At 49.7% G+C, this 17,054-nt stretch overlaps 1 protein-coding gene across 2 annotated transcripts in view; it reads right to left on the reverse strand.

Moving 5' to 3' along the window:
- Positions 1 to 12,417: 12,417 nt before the first annotated feature.
- The window catches only part of TMEM260 (transmembrane protein 260), a 142,202-nt gene continuing 137,565 nt past the window's right edge, over positions 12,418 to 17,054 (reverse strand). For both annotated transcript variants that reach the window (XM_075331282.1, XM_075331283.1), the window contains one exon: positions 12,418 to 12,857. In XM_075331282.1, coding sequence (XP_075187397.1) covers positions 12,588 to 12,857 — 270 coding nt within the window. In that variant the 3' untranslated portion in view covers positions 12,418 to 12,587. The remainder of the gene's footprint in view (positions 12,858 to 17,054) is intronic.

Raw genomic sequence — 17,054 nt, forward strand, 5'->3', positions numbered from 1 at the left:
CTGCGCCAAAGGATCACAGGAACAGATGTTTAGATTAATGCATCTTTATTTCATCCAGGTCTACGCGTTTCCGGAGCCACTGCCCCCTTCCTCAGGACCGTCAGGAAAGACAAAACATCAAATCTGTCCTGGTGGACACCAGCATGCAGATAAATAGACAAGATAACATCATGACACCACCCCTTCTTGAAAAAAAGGGTGGGAGGAAACAGTAAAAAAAATGTCCATGCTGATGTACTAAATGTATCTTTACAAATAAAATTAAACCATGACTGGTATCACATAATCGCAAATGTCAGTCAGGATACACATATTGGGTCAAGAAAAATAATAAATTATGAAAAACCAAAAAACCTGTGTTTGTTCAGTGAAATGTACAAAAATATATATGAATTTATATATTCCATAGTGTATATATGTCAACATGTGTGCTTTATACATATGAATCTGCAATCAACAGAAGAGAGTCAAGAACCCACTCCTGTCGGGCGTTCAAATGATCACCATACATAAGAGAGTGGAGGCATAAACCAGTGCAGCCACCCCTGTGTGACACATTAAACAGAAAGACACAATCACTTAAATAGTGACAGTGAAGGATCAAGTGAAAGACAAGGATAACATGGAATTTACTTGCTACTTGTAAGCTTACTACGAGTTGGGAATCACGCAGGTGTGGTAGGTTGGTTCCCACGGGCCTGAACTCCTTTGACCTGCGAGCTCTTGATACAGACCTTGCACGCAGGCGCAGTCACTCATTTTCCCACGTTTATGAACTTTGGTGAACTGCCTGTAGATTCTCATAATCTGGAGCCCATCTGGAGGTTTTTTAATTTCTAAATTCCATGTTATCCTTGTCTTTCACTTGATCCTTCACTGTCACTATTTAAGTGATTGTGTCTTTCTGTTTTCTGTTTAATGTGTCACACAGGGGTGGCTGCACTGGTTTATGCCTCCACTCTCTTATGTATGGTGATCATTTGAACGCCCGACAGGAGTGGGTTCTTGACTCTCTTCTGTTGATTGCAGATTCATATGTATAAAGCACACATGTTGACATATATACACTATGGAATATATAAATTCATATATATTTTTGTACATTTCACTGAACAAACACAGGTTTTTTGGTTTTTCATAATTTATTATTTTTCTTGACCCAATATGTGTATCCTGACTGACATTTGCGATTATGTGATACCAGTCATGGTTTAATTTTATTTGTAAAGATACATTTAGTACATCAGCATGGACATTTTTTTTACTGTTTCCTCCCACCCTTTTTTTCAAGAAGGGGTGGTGTCATGATGTTATCTTGTCTATTTATCTGCATGCTGGTGTCCACCAGGACAGATTTGATGTTTTGTCTTTCCTGACGGTCCTGAGGAAGGGGGCAGTGGCTCCGGAAACGCGTAGACCTGGATGAAATAAAGATGCATTAATCTAAACATCTGTTCCTGTGATCCTTTGGCGCAGTATCAAACACCCTTCTCTTTTGCTCTCTGTTATCTGCCAATTGGGTGGCTGCAGCCTTGGATCAGATTCTACATGCGAATACAGTTGTTGTGACTCTCACAACGACATCTGGTGAGTAGTTTCACCCTCCTCCCACCCCTTATATACTGGGGTAAGACCCTATATGCGCTTTTCTCTCCACAGATTTCTTGTCAGGAGCAGGGTCAGGTAGGTGGCTCAGACATCCTCACCTTTAGAGGTATCTCTGAGATAAGGGCCAGGGCACCCTAGTCTAAGGGCCAGTCTAGGAGCCCCGCTACCCTGCTCTCCTCGATCAACATGAGGGGGGCCTTCTTGAACCCAATCAGCATCTTGAGATCGTGTTTGTGTGGTCATGATGAATGCCATGCTAATTTGCGGCTAAATAACGGCCTTAGAGTCTGCTGGCTATAGTGCCCTGTACAGAAGTTAGCAACATTTTTCTGTCCTGTCATGCTACTTTACATTAATTCCTGAGAATCAGCTCAATGGTTAATCCATTACATGGCAGTAGTTTTGTATAGGATGGGGGCGCTGGTTTTAAAATATCACCTTTGGAGTTTTTCCAATACATAGGTCCCCAAAATAACCTTCAAAACTGAATAGGCCACTAAATAGGCCACTAAAAAAAAAAAATAGTTTACTAAATTTCCTTGAAAAAATGAAAAGAAGGGAATTTTGTTTACTTACCGTAAATTCCTTTTCTTCTAGCTCCTATTGGGAGACCCAGACAATTGGGTGTATAGCTTCTGCCTCCGGAGGCCACACAAAGTATTACACTTAAAAGTGTAAACCCCTCCCCTCTGCCTATACACCCTCCCGTGCATCACGGGCTCCTCAGTTTTGGTGCAAAAGCAGGAAGGAGGAAACTTATAAATTGGTCTAAGGTAAATTCAATCCGAAGGATGTTCGGAGAACTGAAACCATGAACCAAAAGAACAATTCAACATGAACAACATGTGTACACAAAAGAACAACAGCCCGAAGGGAACAGGGGCGGGTGCTGGGTCTCCCAATAGGAGCTAGAAGAAAAGGAATTTACGGTAAGTAAACAAAATTCCCTTCTTCTTTGTCGCTCCATTGGGAGACCCAGACAATTGGGACGTCCAAAAGCAGTCCCTGGGTGGGTAAAAGAATACCTCGGTAATAGAGCCGTAAAACGGCCCCTTCCTACAGGTGGGCAACCGCCGCCTGAAGGATTCGCCTACCTAGGCTGGCATCTGCCGAAGCGTAGGTATGCACCTGATAGTGTTTCGTGAAAGTGTGCAGACTCGACCAGGTAGCCGCCTGACACACCTGCTGAGCCGTAGCCTGGTGCCGCAATGCCCAGGACGCACCCACGGCTCTGGTAGAATGGGCTTTCAGCCCTGAAGGAACCGGAAGCCCAGAAGAACGGTAGGCTTCAAGAATTGGTTCCTTGATCCACCGAGCCAAGGTTGACTTGGAAGCCTGCGACCCTTTACGCTGGCCAGCGACAAGGACAAAGAGCGCATCCGAGAGGCGCAGGGGCGCCGTACGAGAAATGTAGAGTCTAAGTGCTCTCACAAGGTCTAACAAGTGCAAATCCTTTTCACATTGGTGAACTGGATGAGGGCAAAAAGAAGGTAAGGAGATATCCTGATTGAGATGAAAAGGGGATACCACCTTAGGGAGAAATTCCGGAACCGGACGCAGAACCACCTTGTCCTGGTGAAACACCAGGAAGGGGGCTTTGCATGACAGTGCAGCTAGCTCAGACACTCTCCGAAGTGATGTGACTGCCACTAGGAAGACCACCTTCTGCGAAAGGCGTGAAAGAGAAATATCTCTCATTGGCTCGAAAGGTGGTTTCTGAAGAGCCGTTAGCACCCTGTTCAGATCCCAGGGTTCTAGCGGACGCTTGTAAGGAGGGACTATGTGGCAAACCCCCTGCAGGAACGTGCGTACCTGCGGAAGCCTGGCTAGACGCTTTTGGAAAAACACAGAGAGCGCCGAGACTTGTCCCTTAAGAGAGCCGAGAGACCAACCCTTTTCCATTCCGGATTGAAGGAAGGACAGAAAAGTTGGCAAGGCAAATGGCCAGGGAGTAAAACCCTGATCAGAGCACCAGGATAAGAAGATCCTCCACGTCCTGTGGTAGATCTTGGCGGACGTTGGTTTCCTGGCCTGTCTCATAGTGGCAATGACCTCTTGAGATAACCCTGAAGACGCTAGGATCCAGGACTCAATGGCCACACAGTCAGGTTGAGGGCCGCAGAATTCAGATGGAAAAATGGCCCTTGAGACAGTAAGTCTGGACGGTCTGGTAGTGCCCACGGTTGACCCACCGTGAGATGCCACAGATCCGGGTACCACGACCTCCTCGGCCAGTCTGGGGCGATGAGGATGGCGCGGCGGCAGTCGGACCTGATCTTGCGTAATACTCTGGGCAGCAGTGCCAGAGGAGGAAATACATAAGGCAGCCGAAACTGCGACCAATCCTGAACTAATGCATCTGCCGCCAGAGCTCTGTGATCTTGAGACCGTGACATGAATGCCGGGACCTTGTTGTTGTGCCGGGACGCCATTAGGTCGACGTCCGGCTTCCCCCAGCGGCAACAGATCTCTTGAAACACGTCCGGGTGAAGAGACCATTCCCCTGCGTCCATGCCCTGGCGACTGAGAAAGTCTGCTTCCCAGTTTTCTACGCCCGGGATGTGAACTGCGGAGATGGTGGAGGCTGTGGCTTCCACCCACAGCAGAATCCGCCGAACTTCCTGGAAGGCTTGCCGACTGCGTGTGCCGCCTTGGTGGTTGATGTATGCCACCGCCGTGGCGTTGTCCGACTGAATTCGGATCTGCCTGCCTTCCAGCCACGGCTGGAACGCCTTTAGGGCTAGATACACTGCCCTTATCTCCAGAACATTGATCTGAAGGGAGGACTCTGGCTGAGTCCAGGTACCCTGAGCCCTGTGGTGGAGGAAGACCGCTCCCCACCCTGACAGACTCGCGTCCGTCGTGACCACAGCCCAGGATGGGGGCAGGAATGACTTCCCCTGCGACAAAGAAGTGGGGAGAAGCCACCACTGAAGGGAGGCCTTGGCTGCCCGAGAAAGGGAGACGTTCCTGTCGAGGGACGTCGACTTCCTGTCCCATTTGCGGAGAATGTCCCATTGAAGTGGACGCAGATGAAACTGCGCAAATGGAACTGCCTCCATTGCTGCCACCATCTTCCCTAGGAAGTGCATGAGGCGCCTCAAGGGGTGCGACTGGGCTCGAAGGAGAGATTGCACCCCTGTCCGTAGTGAACGCTGTTTGTCCAGCGGAAGTTTCACTATCGCTGAGAGAGTATGAAACTCCATCCCAAGATATGTCAGCGATTGGGTCGGTGTCAATTTTGACTTTGGGAAATTGATGATCCACCCGAATCTCTGGAGAGTCTCCAGAGCAATGTTCAGGCTGTGTTGGCATGCCACCCGAGAGGGGGCCTTGACAAGGAGATCGTCTAAGTAAGGGATCACCGAGTGTCCCTGAGAGTGTAGGACTGCTACCACTGTTGCCATGACCTTGGTGAAGACCCGTGGGGCTGTCGCCAGGCCGAAAGGCAGTGCCACGAACTGAAGGTGTTCGTCCCCGATGGCGAAACGCAGGAAGCGCTGATGCTCTGGTGCAATCGGCACGTGGAGATAAGCATCCCTGATGTCGATTGAGGCTAGGAAGTCTCCTTGGGACATCGAGGCGATGACGGAGCGGAGAGATTCCATCCGGAACCGCCTGGTTTTCACGTGTCTGTTGAGCAGTTTGAGGTCCAGAACGGGACGGAAAGATCCGTCCTTTTTTGGCACCACAAACAAGTTGGAGTAAAAACCGTGACCCCATTGCTGAAGGGGAACAGGGATCACCACTCCTTCTGCCTTCAGAGTGCTCACCGCCTGAAGAAGAGCATCGGCTCGCTCGGGGGGCGGAGATGTTCTGAAGAAACGAGTCGGAGGACGAGAGCGGAACTCTATCCTGTAACCGTGAGACAGAATGTCTCTCACCCATCGGTCTTGGACATGTGGCAACCAGGCGTCGCAAAAGCGGGAGAGCCTGCCACCGACCGAGGATGCGGTTTGGGGAGGCCGAAAGTCATGAGGAGGCCGCTTTGGGAGCGGTTCCTCCGGCGGTCTTTTTAGGACGTGACTTAGACCGCCATGCATCAGAATTCCTCTGACCCTTCTGTGGCCTGTTGGACGAGGAGAATTGAGACCTGGCTGAGGGCCGAAAGGACCGAAACCTCGATTGTACCTTCCGTTGTTGAGGTCTGTTTGGTTTGGACTGGGGTAAGGACGAATCCTTTCCCTTGGATTGTTTAATGATTTCATCCAATTGCTCGCCAAACAGGCGGTCGCCAGAAAATGGCAAACCGGTTAAGAACTTTTTGGAAGCAGAGTCTGCCTTCCATTCACGTAGCCACATGGCCCTGCGGACTGCCACCGAATTGGCGGATGCTACCGCCGTACGGCTCGCAGAGTCCAGGACAGCATTCATGGCGTAGGACGCAAACGCCGACGCCTGAGAGGTTAAGGACACAACCTGCGGAGTAGAGGCACGTGTAACTGCATTAATCTCAGACTGACAAGCTGAGATAGCTTGGAGTGCCCATACGGCTGCGAATGCCGGAGCAAAGGACGCGCCGATAGCTTCATAGATGGATTTCATCAGGAGCTCTATCTGCCTGTCAGTGGCATCCTTGAGTGATGCACCGTCTGCCACTGCAACTATGGATCTAGCCGCCAGTCTAGAGATTGGAGGATCCACCTTGGGACACTGAGCCCAACCCTTGACTACGTCAGGGGGGAAGGGATAACGTGTGTCATTAAGGCGCTTAGTAAAGCGCTTATCTGGAACAGCTCGGTGTTTCTGGACTGTATCTCTGAAGTCGGAGTGATCAAGAAACGCACTCCGTGTACGTTTGGGAAACCTAAAATGGAATTTCTCCTGCTGAGAAGCTGACTCCTCAATCTGAGGAGTTGGAGGAGAAAGATCCAACACCTGATTGATGGACGCTATAAGGTCGTTTACTATGGCGTCCCCTTCAGGTGTATCAAGGTTGAGAGCGGCGTCAGAATCAGAGCCCTGATCTGCCACCTCCGCTTCATCCTCCAGAGAGTCCTCATGCTGAGACCCTGAACAGTGTGATGAAGTCGAGGGAAGCTCCCAGCGAGCCTGCTTAGCCGGTCTGGGACTGCGGTCCGTGTCGGAGTCCTCACCGTGGGACCTATGAGTCGCCCCAGGAGCACTTTGCTGCGCCGACCGAGGACGGCCTGAGGGAATTGATTCAACAGTGGCCGGGGCCTGTGTTACAGGTCTGGACTGCAAAGCTTCTAGTATCTTAGCAGACCATTTATCCATAGACTCAGAAAGTTTGTCAGCGAATACTGCAAACTCTGTCCCTGTCACCTGGACAGTGGCAGCAGGTGGTTCCACCTGGGCCGAGGGTCCCACCAGTGGCAGAGGCTCCGGCTGAGTGAGTGTCACAGGGGCCGAGCATTGCACACAATGAGGGTAGGTGGAACCTGCAGGTAGCATAGCCGCACATGAGGTACAGGTTGCAAAGTAAGCCTGTGCCTTGGCACCCTTGCTTTTTGCGGACGACATGCTGTTGTCTCCTCTTAGAGCAATCAGAGAGGGTATATAGCCAAAGCAATAGTGCGGCCGTACAGAGTAAATGTGTACAATATAAGCATATAAATATGCACTTCGGCACCCAGGGGGGCCAGCACCTAGTAACAGGTGCGGCTTACCGACCGCCCTCAGCGGTTGTGTGACCACCAGATTCCCTGCCTGGGCCTCCCAGAGCTGTGGAGCTCGTCTCTGAAGTTCTCCAGCGTCAGAAGTGCTGATAGGAATGGCTGCCAGCGTTCTGAGAGGAGGAGGGAGCCGTGGGCGTGCCTTAGAAAGTGCGGGAATCTGGTGCCCCACGGTGCTCAGTGAGGGGGGAGGAGGATACTAAGTATGCTCCAGCCCTCAGCGCTGACGTCCAGTGCAGCGTCCCGCCCTTACCCCTGACTGGCAGGCCCGGGGGCGGGAATATGCGGTACTAGGCCGCAAAAGCCGGGGACTAAAGTTATAAGCGCGGCCGGCAAACAAGCGCGGTCAGCGCGGTAGTCCCAGCGCACAAACACACCCAGCAGCTGCTGCAGCGTCCATTAGACAGGCGCTCTATGCGCCGTCCCCAAGGGGACACAGAGTACCTCAGAGGAGCAGGGCCTGTCCCTGACGATACCCGGTCTCCTGTCCAGCAGATTCCCCCAGGGGCTGCGGAGGGAGCACGCTCCCAGTGCCTGGTGACCGGTTAGGATCCCACTTCACCCAGAGCCCCTAAGGGATGGGGAAGGAAAACAGCATGTGGCTCCAGCCTTTGTACCCGCAATGGGTACCTCAACCTTAACAGCACCGCCGACCAGAGTGGGGTGAGAAGGGAGCATGCCGGGGGCCCTGTTATGGGCCCTCTTTTCTTCCATCCGATATAGTCAGCAGCTGCTGCTGACTAAATTGTGGAGCTTGCGTGCATGTGTGCCTCCTTCAACACAAAGCATAAAAACTGAGGAGCCCGTGATGCACGGGAGGGTGTATAGGCAGAGGGGAGGGGTTTACACTTTTAAGTGTAATACTTTGTGTGGCCTCCGGAGGCAGAAGCTATACACCCAATTGTCTGGGTCTCCCAATGGAGCGACAAAGAAATTACTGCTATAAAAAGCTTCTAACTGCCACATTAATAAAAGAACATTTTACGGCTGGTGCTGATGTAAAGCAGACGTGGGGCAAATGTTATTTATTAACTATTTTGTGTGGTGTGATTGTCACGATGTTACTTTGGGATAGTACAGGACAGGGACTCTTATTCTGCCATTGACACTAGGCGACCCTAGGTTATCCCTCACCTCAGGATTACTCCTGATAGTAGAGACACTGGAGTCCCGTGCTATTCTATACTCCTGAGAAATACTATTCTAATATCCCCCTCCCCCCAGGGAGGGACGTGGCAGGAGTAAGATGGTAAACAAATAAGGACAGAAAAGGGAAAACCAAAACTCTCTCTATTCCTGTGTGTGTGCAGTGTGTCAAAGACACTCAAGAGAAAAACAAGAGCAAGAGGGTAGCAACAAAAAGGCAACAAGAGTAAACTTCACAACCGCACACAGCAATAGGCATCACACCAGATACTATGGATCACCACACCTCCCCAGACCAACTAAGATAAACTATAGCTGGCATAGGTGGAAGAATCCAACCAGCATAAATAGGAGGAGCGCTGATGTGATTAGCTCCCCTACAGCAGCTGATCAAAGGAGACTAACAAGCAGAGTAGCAGAATAACTCTTGCTAGCCTGCCACAAAATAAGCACTCAGCAGGTCAACGGTCAAGTCTGCCTGCGTAGATCACAGACACTAGAAGAGTTATCAGAAGGAATGTCAGAATCTGTAGTCTGAACAGAACCTGATGCCAACATGGCAGTCGTGGAAGTTTTTGAAAATCTCCATGTGACAGTGATGTTCTGGATCAAAGGATAATCAAATTTTGAAAATGTCTAAATTTTAGATTTTTTTTGTCAAATTCCTGATATTTTTTATATATAAATAAATACAAAATATATTAACCTAAATGTACTATGATCATAAAGAATTGTGTCACGAAAAAACATTCTCAAAATCCCTGGGATATAGTGAAACATTGCAGAGTTATTGCCACATAAAGTGGACACGTCAGATTTGAAAAATTTGGCCGAGTTAATAAGGGGTTAAGACACATGTATAAAACAGAAGTGAGGTACCCGGCTTTGTATAATAACTAGAAGAAAATTAAAATACAAAATTGTTTAAAAAAAATAAAAGAAAATATTTAAAAAGTTGCTTAAAAACCTCAAGTGTTCCTATTTCTGGGCCCACTAGTGATCAGGAGTTGGAGGAGTCCTCCAGAGTAGATGGCCCACTTTGCCACCACATTCCACTCTGGCCAAGAAATCAGAGAATTAGAGGACCCCTGCCTACTGGGTTTTATAAATTAGACTATCCCTTTAACTCTTGTTATTAGATTTGAAAATTTTATACTAAGTAGATAAAAATTAAAAATATATTAAAAGGGAGTCAGTCAGCAGGTTTTTGCTATGTAAGCTGAAGCCAGCAGGCTGCAAGAGCTAACAAAGAGAATTCAGAGCTGCCTGTGTTGTCACGGTCCGATCTGTTGCTTATTTGCTAGGTTTGATTAAGCAGCAGGATCCTTATTATTGCTCGGACTACAATATCACGAGCATGCCAGTCCCGCACGCCCAATCCTCTGATTGTGCATTAACAGTGAGTTGTCATTCTCTATAGACATACATGTCCTGATGAAGAGGTGAAACGCGCGTTGGGATGACCTGGGAGGCTTATACCACTACATCTTATGGGTTAGCACAGTTTACAACTTATTATTGAATTGTAGGCTATTGATAACATTATAATTTTGGACTTATTGAATAGTTCACGGAAGATTAGTTACTATCTCCTGATATCCTCCTATTTTATTGTGATTACTGGTTTGTAAAATTGTATCGGCTTGTGTATATATACTATTACATTGCAATTGTTGTGGTATAGCTAACCCATATGGGCTTTTTGCTAAGTTTAACTTATTTTATATTGTTATGAATAAATAAAATATAACTTTTAACAATTGGGTTTAGTACCACAATTATTTCGCTGTTATTCAATCTCTACAGAGAGCTTGGTGTGGGTGGACGCAGCTCTCTCAGCTCTGCTACATGACGAAACCTAAAAACTCTCAGTGTCAGAACAGCTGCAGCCAGTAATCTAAGTGATACATCATTGGATTCAGCACCTCTTTGCCTACATCATGCTGCTCTCAAATGAGGTAGCAAAAACCTGCTTACAGACTCCCTTTAAGGCCCATTTCACACGTCAGTGGAAAACACAGACGTTCTTCACTGACGTGTAAAACACGCCCATGTCCCTCCGTGTGCTGTGATTCACGGCACACGTGGGTTGTCTAAGTGCAATCCGGGCTCCGTTCTCCGTGATTGCACATAGAGATTAACTCACCTGTGCCCGCTCTCCATGGTGCTGAACGCTCCCGCAGTGCAGCATCCGGCCGGCGCTGACCCCCGCAGCAGCTGCTTCCAGGTCAGCTGTGTCGTGCATTCATGAATATGCACAACAGTAATGAGCCAGCTCAGAAGCAGCAGGCAGAACAGGCTGCAGAGAGCGTCGCTGGAGCCGGGTGAGTAAAAATGATTTTCATTTTATATGCATGTGTTTTTGTGGTACGTGTTTCACGGATCACACCACTGCGTGGTCCGTGGGACATCAGTGATGCCAGAAAAAAATAGAAATGTCTCCGTGCGGCAATCACGGACACGCAGGTACACCGCACGGAGACACGTTCAGTGACAAATCACTGATGTGTAAGCAGACCCATTCATTATAATGGGTCTGCGTATGTCAGTGATTCTGGTACGTTTAAAAAAAAAGCACAAACGTCCCAGAATCACTGACGTGTGAAAGGGGCCTAAGAGAGTTGTGTCAAACTTAAAAAAAAAAGTTAGTTTTTTTTCAGAAAAATATGGCAAAACTGCAACACCATATACTGCCTATGGACAAGAGGGGCACGGTTTCTTTAGAAAAATTAAAAAGTGCACCCTTTTTATCCAGTATCATAAAAAACGTCATTAAAGGGAACCGGTCAGGTGCAATATGCAACCAGAACCACGAGCAGTTCTGGGTGCATATTGCTAAGCACTGCCTAACCGTCCCTGTATACACTAGCATAGATAAGGAGATCTATAGAAAAAGTATTTCTGAAGATCTTTTATCGTATGTTAATGAGCGCAGGGACTAGTCCCAAGGGCGTTATATCCCCCGACTAGCTGCCCTCTTAGCATGTTAGCATGCCCACAGAAATATGCACCCAGAACTACTTGTGGTCCTGGGTGTCTATTGCACCTGACAGGTTCCCTTTAATACAAAACATTTTATCATTACATAATATACACCAAGAATTGTCTACTGGCTCATGAGTCCTTCTGCCTATAAATCCAACTGCTTGATTTACTACTATATACCGTGTGTCCACCGTCATTAACTTGAGAACGGCGGCAGCTATAGGCATAGAAGTGGTGTCTAGGTATAGTAAAGTAGCCATGCGCTACGCAATGAAATCATCTATAGCGCCACCTGGTGGAAAACAACGGAGTTAGCATTTTTATTTAAAAAATGGAACGAGATAGGGAAAAAAAATGAATTAAAAAATTGTAGGGCATCATCAATTCAATACGAATTGACACCTTGCAAACAGAAATGCTATGATACCCATGACCCCCCCCCAAAACATTGAATGCTGGTCACGCATATGGCGCTCATGTAACTTTGATGCTCAAAGTGGCCCCCGTCAGCTGCAATGCACGTCTGGACTCTGCACAGCATACTGTATCTTGCTGCACGTTGTGCAATATGGTAGGTGACACGTTTGCACAAGCATCTGTGATACGTCGTCGTAGGTCCTGCAATGTTGGTGAAGGGGTCACATACACCTGTTGTTTGATGTGACCTCACAGAAAGAAGTCCAATAGGGTCAGGTCAGGTGAGCGTGGAGACCACTCCACGCAGCCACCATACCCAATGACTTGTAGGAAGGTCTCCATGAGGTATCGCTTCACGTCCGCAGCCTTGTGAGTTTTACACGTTCTAATCATAGCATTTCTGTATGCGAGGTGTCGATTCGTATTGAATTGATGATGCCCTACAACTTTGTAATTCACTTTTTTTCTCTATCTCGTTCTGTTTTTGAGATAAAAATGCTAACTCCGTTGTTTCCCACCAGGTGGCGCTATAGGTGGTTTCATTGCGTAGTGCATGGCTACTTTACTATACCTAGACACCACTTCTATGCCTATAGCTGCCGCCGTTCTCAAGTTAATGGCGGTGGACAGGATATGGGTGGACACACTGTATACAAGGAAGTGTTGAGGTAAGGTTGATGCACCATAACTGTTCACCAGCTCAGAAGAATCCTAGAAAATTGATAAGACGCTTCCTCCATTGGTCCATAAGCGCTGCTTCCAGTGTGTTTGAGAGGGAAGTTGAGTAAGAAGGTGTTACGCGTTTCTTCTGCCGTCACCCTTCAGTCTCTGAAGTCGCAGGAGTTCTTCTTTGAAGTAGTGAACAGCTTGCCATATGGCTCCTATCTGCCCGTCAGCCGTAGCCTTGCTGGCATAAGCAGAAAAGTGTTTGATGGCGTCCTCCAGAAGGTGCTCCGGGTCAATACCCTCTTGATGTTGGCGCAGCATTCGTTCACATGCAATGGCGTAGTTTTTGTGCCAGTTAATGGGATGATTTTCATGTTCGTCTATTACCTTTTTGTACAGCTGAAAATGAGAGAAAGAGAGGAGGACGGGTGAGGACAGGTGAGAGTTCACTTACTGCCCCGTATGCGTGTAGTTATAGGGGTTGCGGAAGTACCAGAAGTAGCTGTGCCCCAAGACCCAAAGCAGATGCCGGTGCCATGGCTTTACTTACTAAGGCTAGGTTCACACTTCCGTTGTTTTAAATCCGTCAAGTCCGTCAGCAACGGATCAGTCGTTTTTTAGATGTCAACAGGAATCCTGTGAAAAAACTGATCCGTCGCGTCCGTTACATCCGCTGTGCGTCCGTTTTTTGACGGATCAGTCATGATCCGTTTGTGTTTGGGACAGCCCAGTGGGTGTGCCAGCGGAATCCAGCGCTGGATTCTGTTGTAAGACGGATTACGACGGAATCCAGCACCATAGACAAACATTACAAGCGTGACGGACTGCGGCGGATTCCTGCGCGGTGCGTCAATTTTGACGGAGAGAAAAACGTTACATTCTGCGTTGCTCCCGCCCAGCAGTCAGTCAAAAAACGACTGACCGCAACGCAGCGGATGCAACGCAAGGTCATCAGTCGCAATCCGTCACTAATAGAAGCCTATGTGGAAAACCTGGATTCCTGCAAAATATTTTGCAGGATACCATAATTCCTCAAGGCAACGGATTTTGACTGATGCAAAACAACGGAAGTGTGAACCTAGCCGAACAGAACTGTCCGAATATACCATTGCCACGGGCACTCATTCCTCCAGATCATAGGATATTTGGTGGGAAAGTATAAACTACTGGCCTCATTGTAGCCACCTACAACTTAAGGGGTTTCCAGTACAAGTAATAGACATGAAGAGAGATTAAGAGGTACTTGGCACACTACGACATCGCAAGCCGATGCTTGCGATGCCGAGTGCGATAGTCGCCGCCCCCGTCGCAGGTGCGATATCATGGTGATAGCTGGTGTAGCGAACATTTTCGCTACGGCAGCTTCACATGCACTCACCTGCCCTGCGACGTCGCTCTGGCCGGCGAACCGTCTCCATATTAAGGGGGCGGGTCGTGCGGCGTCATAGCGATGTCACATGGCAGGCGGCCAATAGAAGCGGAGGGGCGGAGATGAGCAGGATGTAAACATCCCGCCCACCTCCTTCCTTCCGCATAGCCGGTGTGAGCCGCAGGACGCAGGTAGGAGATGTTCCTCACTCCTGCGGCTTCATACAGAGCGATGTGTGCTGTCGCAGGAACGAGGAACAACATCGTAACATCGGTCATTTCCAAATTATGGAAATGTCGGAGCCTACACCGATGATACGATTACGACGATTTTGTGCTCGTTAATTGTATCAAAAAGGCTTTACACACTACGATATCGCCTGCGACGCCGGATGTGCGTCACTTTCAATTTGACCCCACCGACATCGCACCTGCGATGTCGTAGTGTGCAAAGTGCCCCTAAGAGAAAAAAAAAATAATAATAATTAAAAAAAAACTCCCCGACCGACGCAGCTCCTATGCATTCACCATACTCCATCTGCTGGCATCAACATCTGTCCACATTTCATCCAAGTGTATTTCTTCTGTTCAGAAGAAATGTGATCGCTGTAGCCAATTTCTGCTCATCTGAAGCACGCGCACCTCTGCTCCATTCAAGCACGCGCACCTCACTTCCGCTCCATTCACGTACGCACGCCTCCACTCCGTTCAAACATTTGCACGTCCAATACATTCAAGCACGCGCACCCCCACTTCGTTGAAACACGCGCACCTCCGTGCCGTTCAAGCACGTGCACCTCCGCTCAGTTCAAGCACGTGCACCTCCGCTCAGTTCAAGCACGTGCACCTCCGCTCAGTTCAAGCATGTGCACCTCCGCTCAGTTCAAGCACATGCACCTCCGCTCAGTTCAAGCACATGCACCTCCGCTCAGTTCAAGCACGTGCACCTCCACTCAGTTCAAGCACGTGTACCTCCACTCAGTTCAAGCACGTGCACCTCCGCTCAGTTCAAGCACGCGCATCTCCGCTCAGTTCAAGCACGCGCATCTCCGCTCAGTTCAAGCACGTGTATCTCCGCTCAGTTCAAGCACGTGCATCTCCGCTCAGTTCAAGCACGCGCATCTCCGCTCAGTTCAAGCACGTGCATCTCCGCTCAGTTCAAGCACGTGCATCTCCGCTCAGTTCAAGCACGCGCATCTCCGCTCAGTTCAAGCACGCGCATCTCCGCTCAGTTCAAGCACGCGCATCTCCGCTCAGTTCAAGCACGCGCATCTCCGCTCAGTTCAAGCACGCGCATCTCCGCTCAGTTCAAGCACGCGCATCTCCGCTCAGTTCAAGCACGTGCACCTCCACTCAGTTCAAGCACGCGCATCTCCGCTCAGTTCAAGCACGCGCATCTCCGCTCAGTTAAAGCACGTGCATCTCCGCTCAGTTAAAGCACGTGCATCTCCGCTCAGTTAAAGCACGTGCATCTCCGCTCAGTTCAAGCACGTGCATCTCCGCTCAGTTCAAGCACGTGCACCTCCACTCAGTTCAAGCACGCGCATCTCCGCTCAGTTCAAGCACGCGCATCTCCGCTCAGTTAAAGCACGTGCATCTCCGCTCAGTTAAAGCACGTGCATCTCCGCTCAGTTCAAGCACGTGCATCTCCGCTCAGTTCAAGCATGCGCACCTCCGCTCAATTAAAGCATGCGCACCTCCACTCAATTCAAGCATGTGCACCTCCGCTCAATTAAAGCATGCGCACCTCCGCTCAATTCAAGCATGTGCACCTCCGCTCAATTAAAGCATGCGCACCTCCGCTCAATTCAAGCATGTGCACCTTCGCTCAATTAAAGCATGCGCACCTCCGCTCAATTCAAGCATGTGCACCTCCGCTCCGTTCAAGCATGCGCACCTCCGCTCCGTTCAAGCATGAGCACCTCCGTGCCGTTCAATCACACGCACCCCCGCTCTGTTCAAGCATGCGCACCTCTATTCAAGCACCCGCACCTCCACTCAGTTCAAGCACGTGCACCCCGCCTTCGTTCAAGCACGCCCACCTCCACTCCGTTCAAGCATGCGCACCTCCGCTCTCTTCAAGCACACCCACCTCCGCTCCCTTCAAGCACACCCACCTCCGCTCCCTTCAAGCACACCCACCTCCGCTCCCTTCAAGCACACTTACCTCCACTCCATTCAAACACACCCACCTCCACTCCATTCAAACACACGCACCTCTGCTCTCTTCAAGCATGCCCACCTTCGCTCCCTTCAAACATGCCAACCTCCGCTCCCTTCAAGCACGCCACAACTTCCGCTCCCTTCAAGCACGCCCACCTCCGCTCCCTTCAAGCACGCCCACTTCCGCTCCCTTCAAGCACGCCACAACTTCCGCTCCCTTCAAGCACGCCCACCTCCGCTCCCTTCAAGCACGCCCACTTCCGCTCCCTTCAAGCACGCCCACCTCCGCTCCCTTCAAGCACGCCCACTTCCGCTCCCTTCAAGCACACCCACCTCTGCTCCCTTCAAGCACACCCACCTCCGCTCCCTTCAAGCACACCCACCTCCGCTCCCTTCAAGCACACCCACCTCCGCTCCCTTCAAGCACGCCACAACCTCCGCTCCCTTCAAGCACGCCCACCTCCGCTCCCTTCAAGCACACCCACCTCCGCTCCCTTCAAGCACACCCACCTCCGCTCCCTTCAAGCACGCCACAACCTCCGCTCCCTTCAAGCACACCCACCTCCGCTCCCTTCAAGCACACCCACCTCCGCTCCCTTCAAGCACACCCACCTCCGCTCCCTTCAAGCACACTCACCTCCGCTCCATTCAAACACATGCACCTCTGCTCTCTTCAAGCATGCCAACCTCCGCTCCCTTCAAGCACGCCACAACCTCCGCTCCCTTCAAGCACGCCCACCTCCGCTCTCTTCAAGCACGTGGTCCTCTGCTCCATTGAAGCCCGTGCACCTCCACTCCATTCAAGAACATGCATTTCCGCTCCATTAAAGCACACGCACTTTTCAAGCACAAGAACCTCTGTTCCTTTCAAGCACACACATGGGACCACACTGCAGATCGGACCCTGTGATACATTGTACAGTGTCAGTGTGCAGCTTGTATAACAGTGTAAATGTGGTGTCCTCTAAATAACTCAACACACAGCCATTAATGTCTGGTTAAACCACTGTATGGTCTTGGCCGACGTCCTTCAGCTCAGTGTCAGGGTGGTGACAATCTTCTTAT

This window comes from Anomaloglossus baeobatrachus, chromosome 12 (genome assembly GCF_048569485.1).
Source record: "Anomaloglossus baeobatrachus isolate aAnoBae1 chromosome 12, aAnoBae1.hap1, whole genome shotgun sequence".
Lineage (NCBI taxonomy): Eukaryota > Metazoa > Chordata > Amphibia > Anura > Aromobatidae > Anomaloglossus > Anomaloglossus baeobatrachus.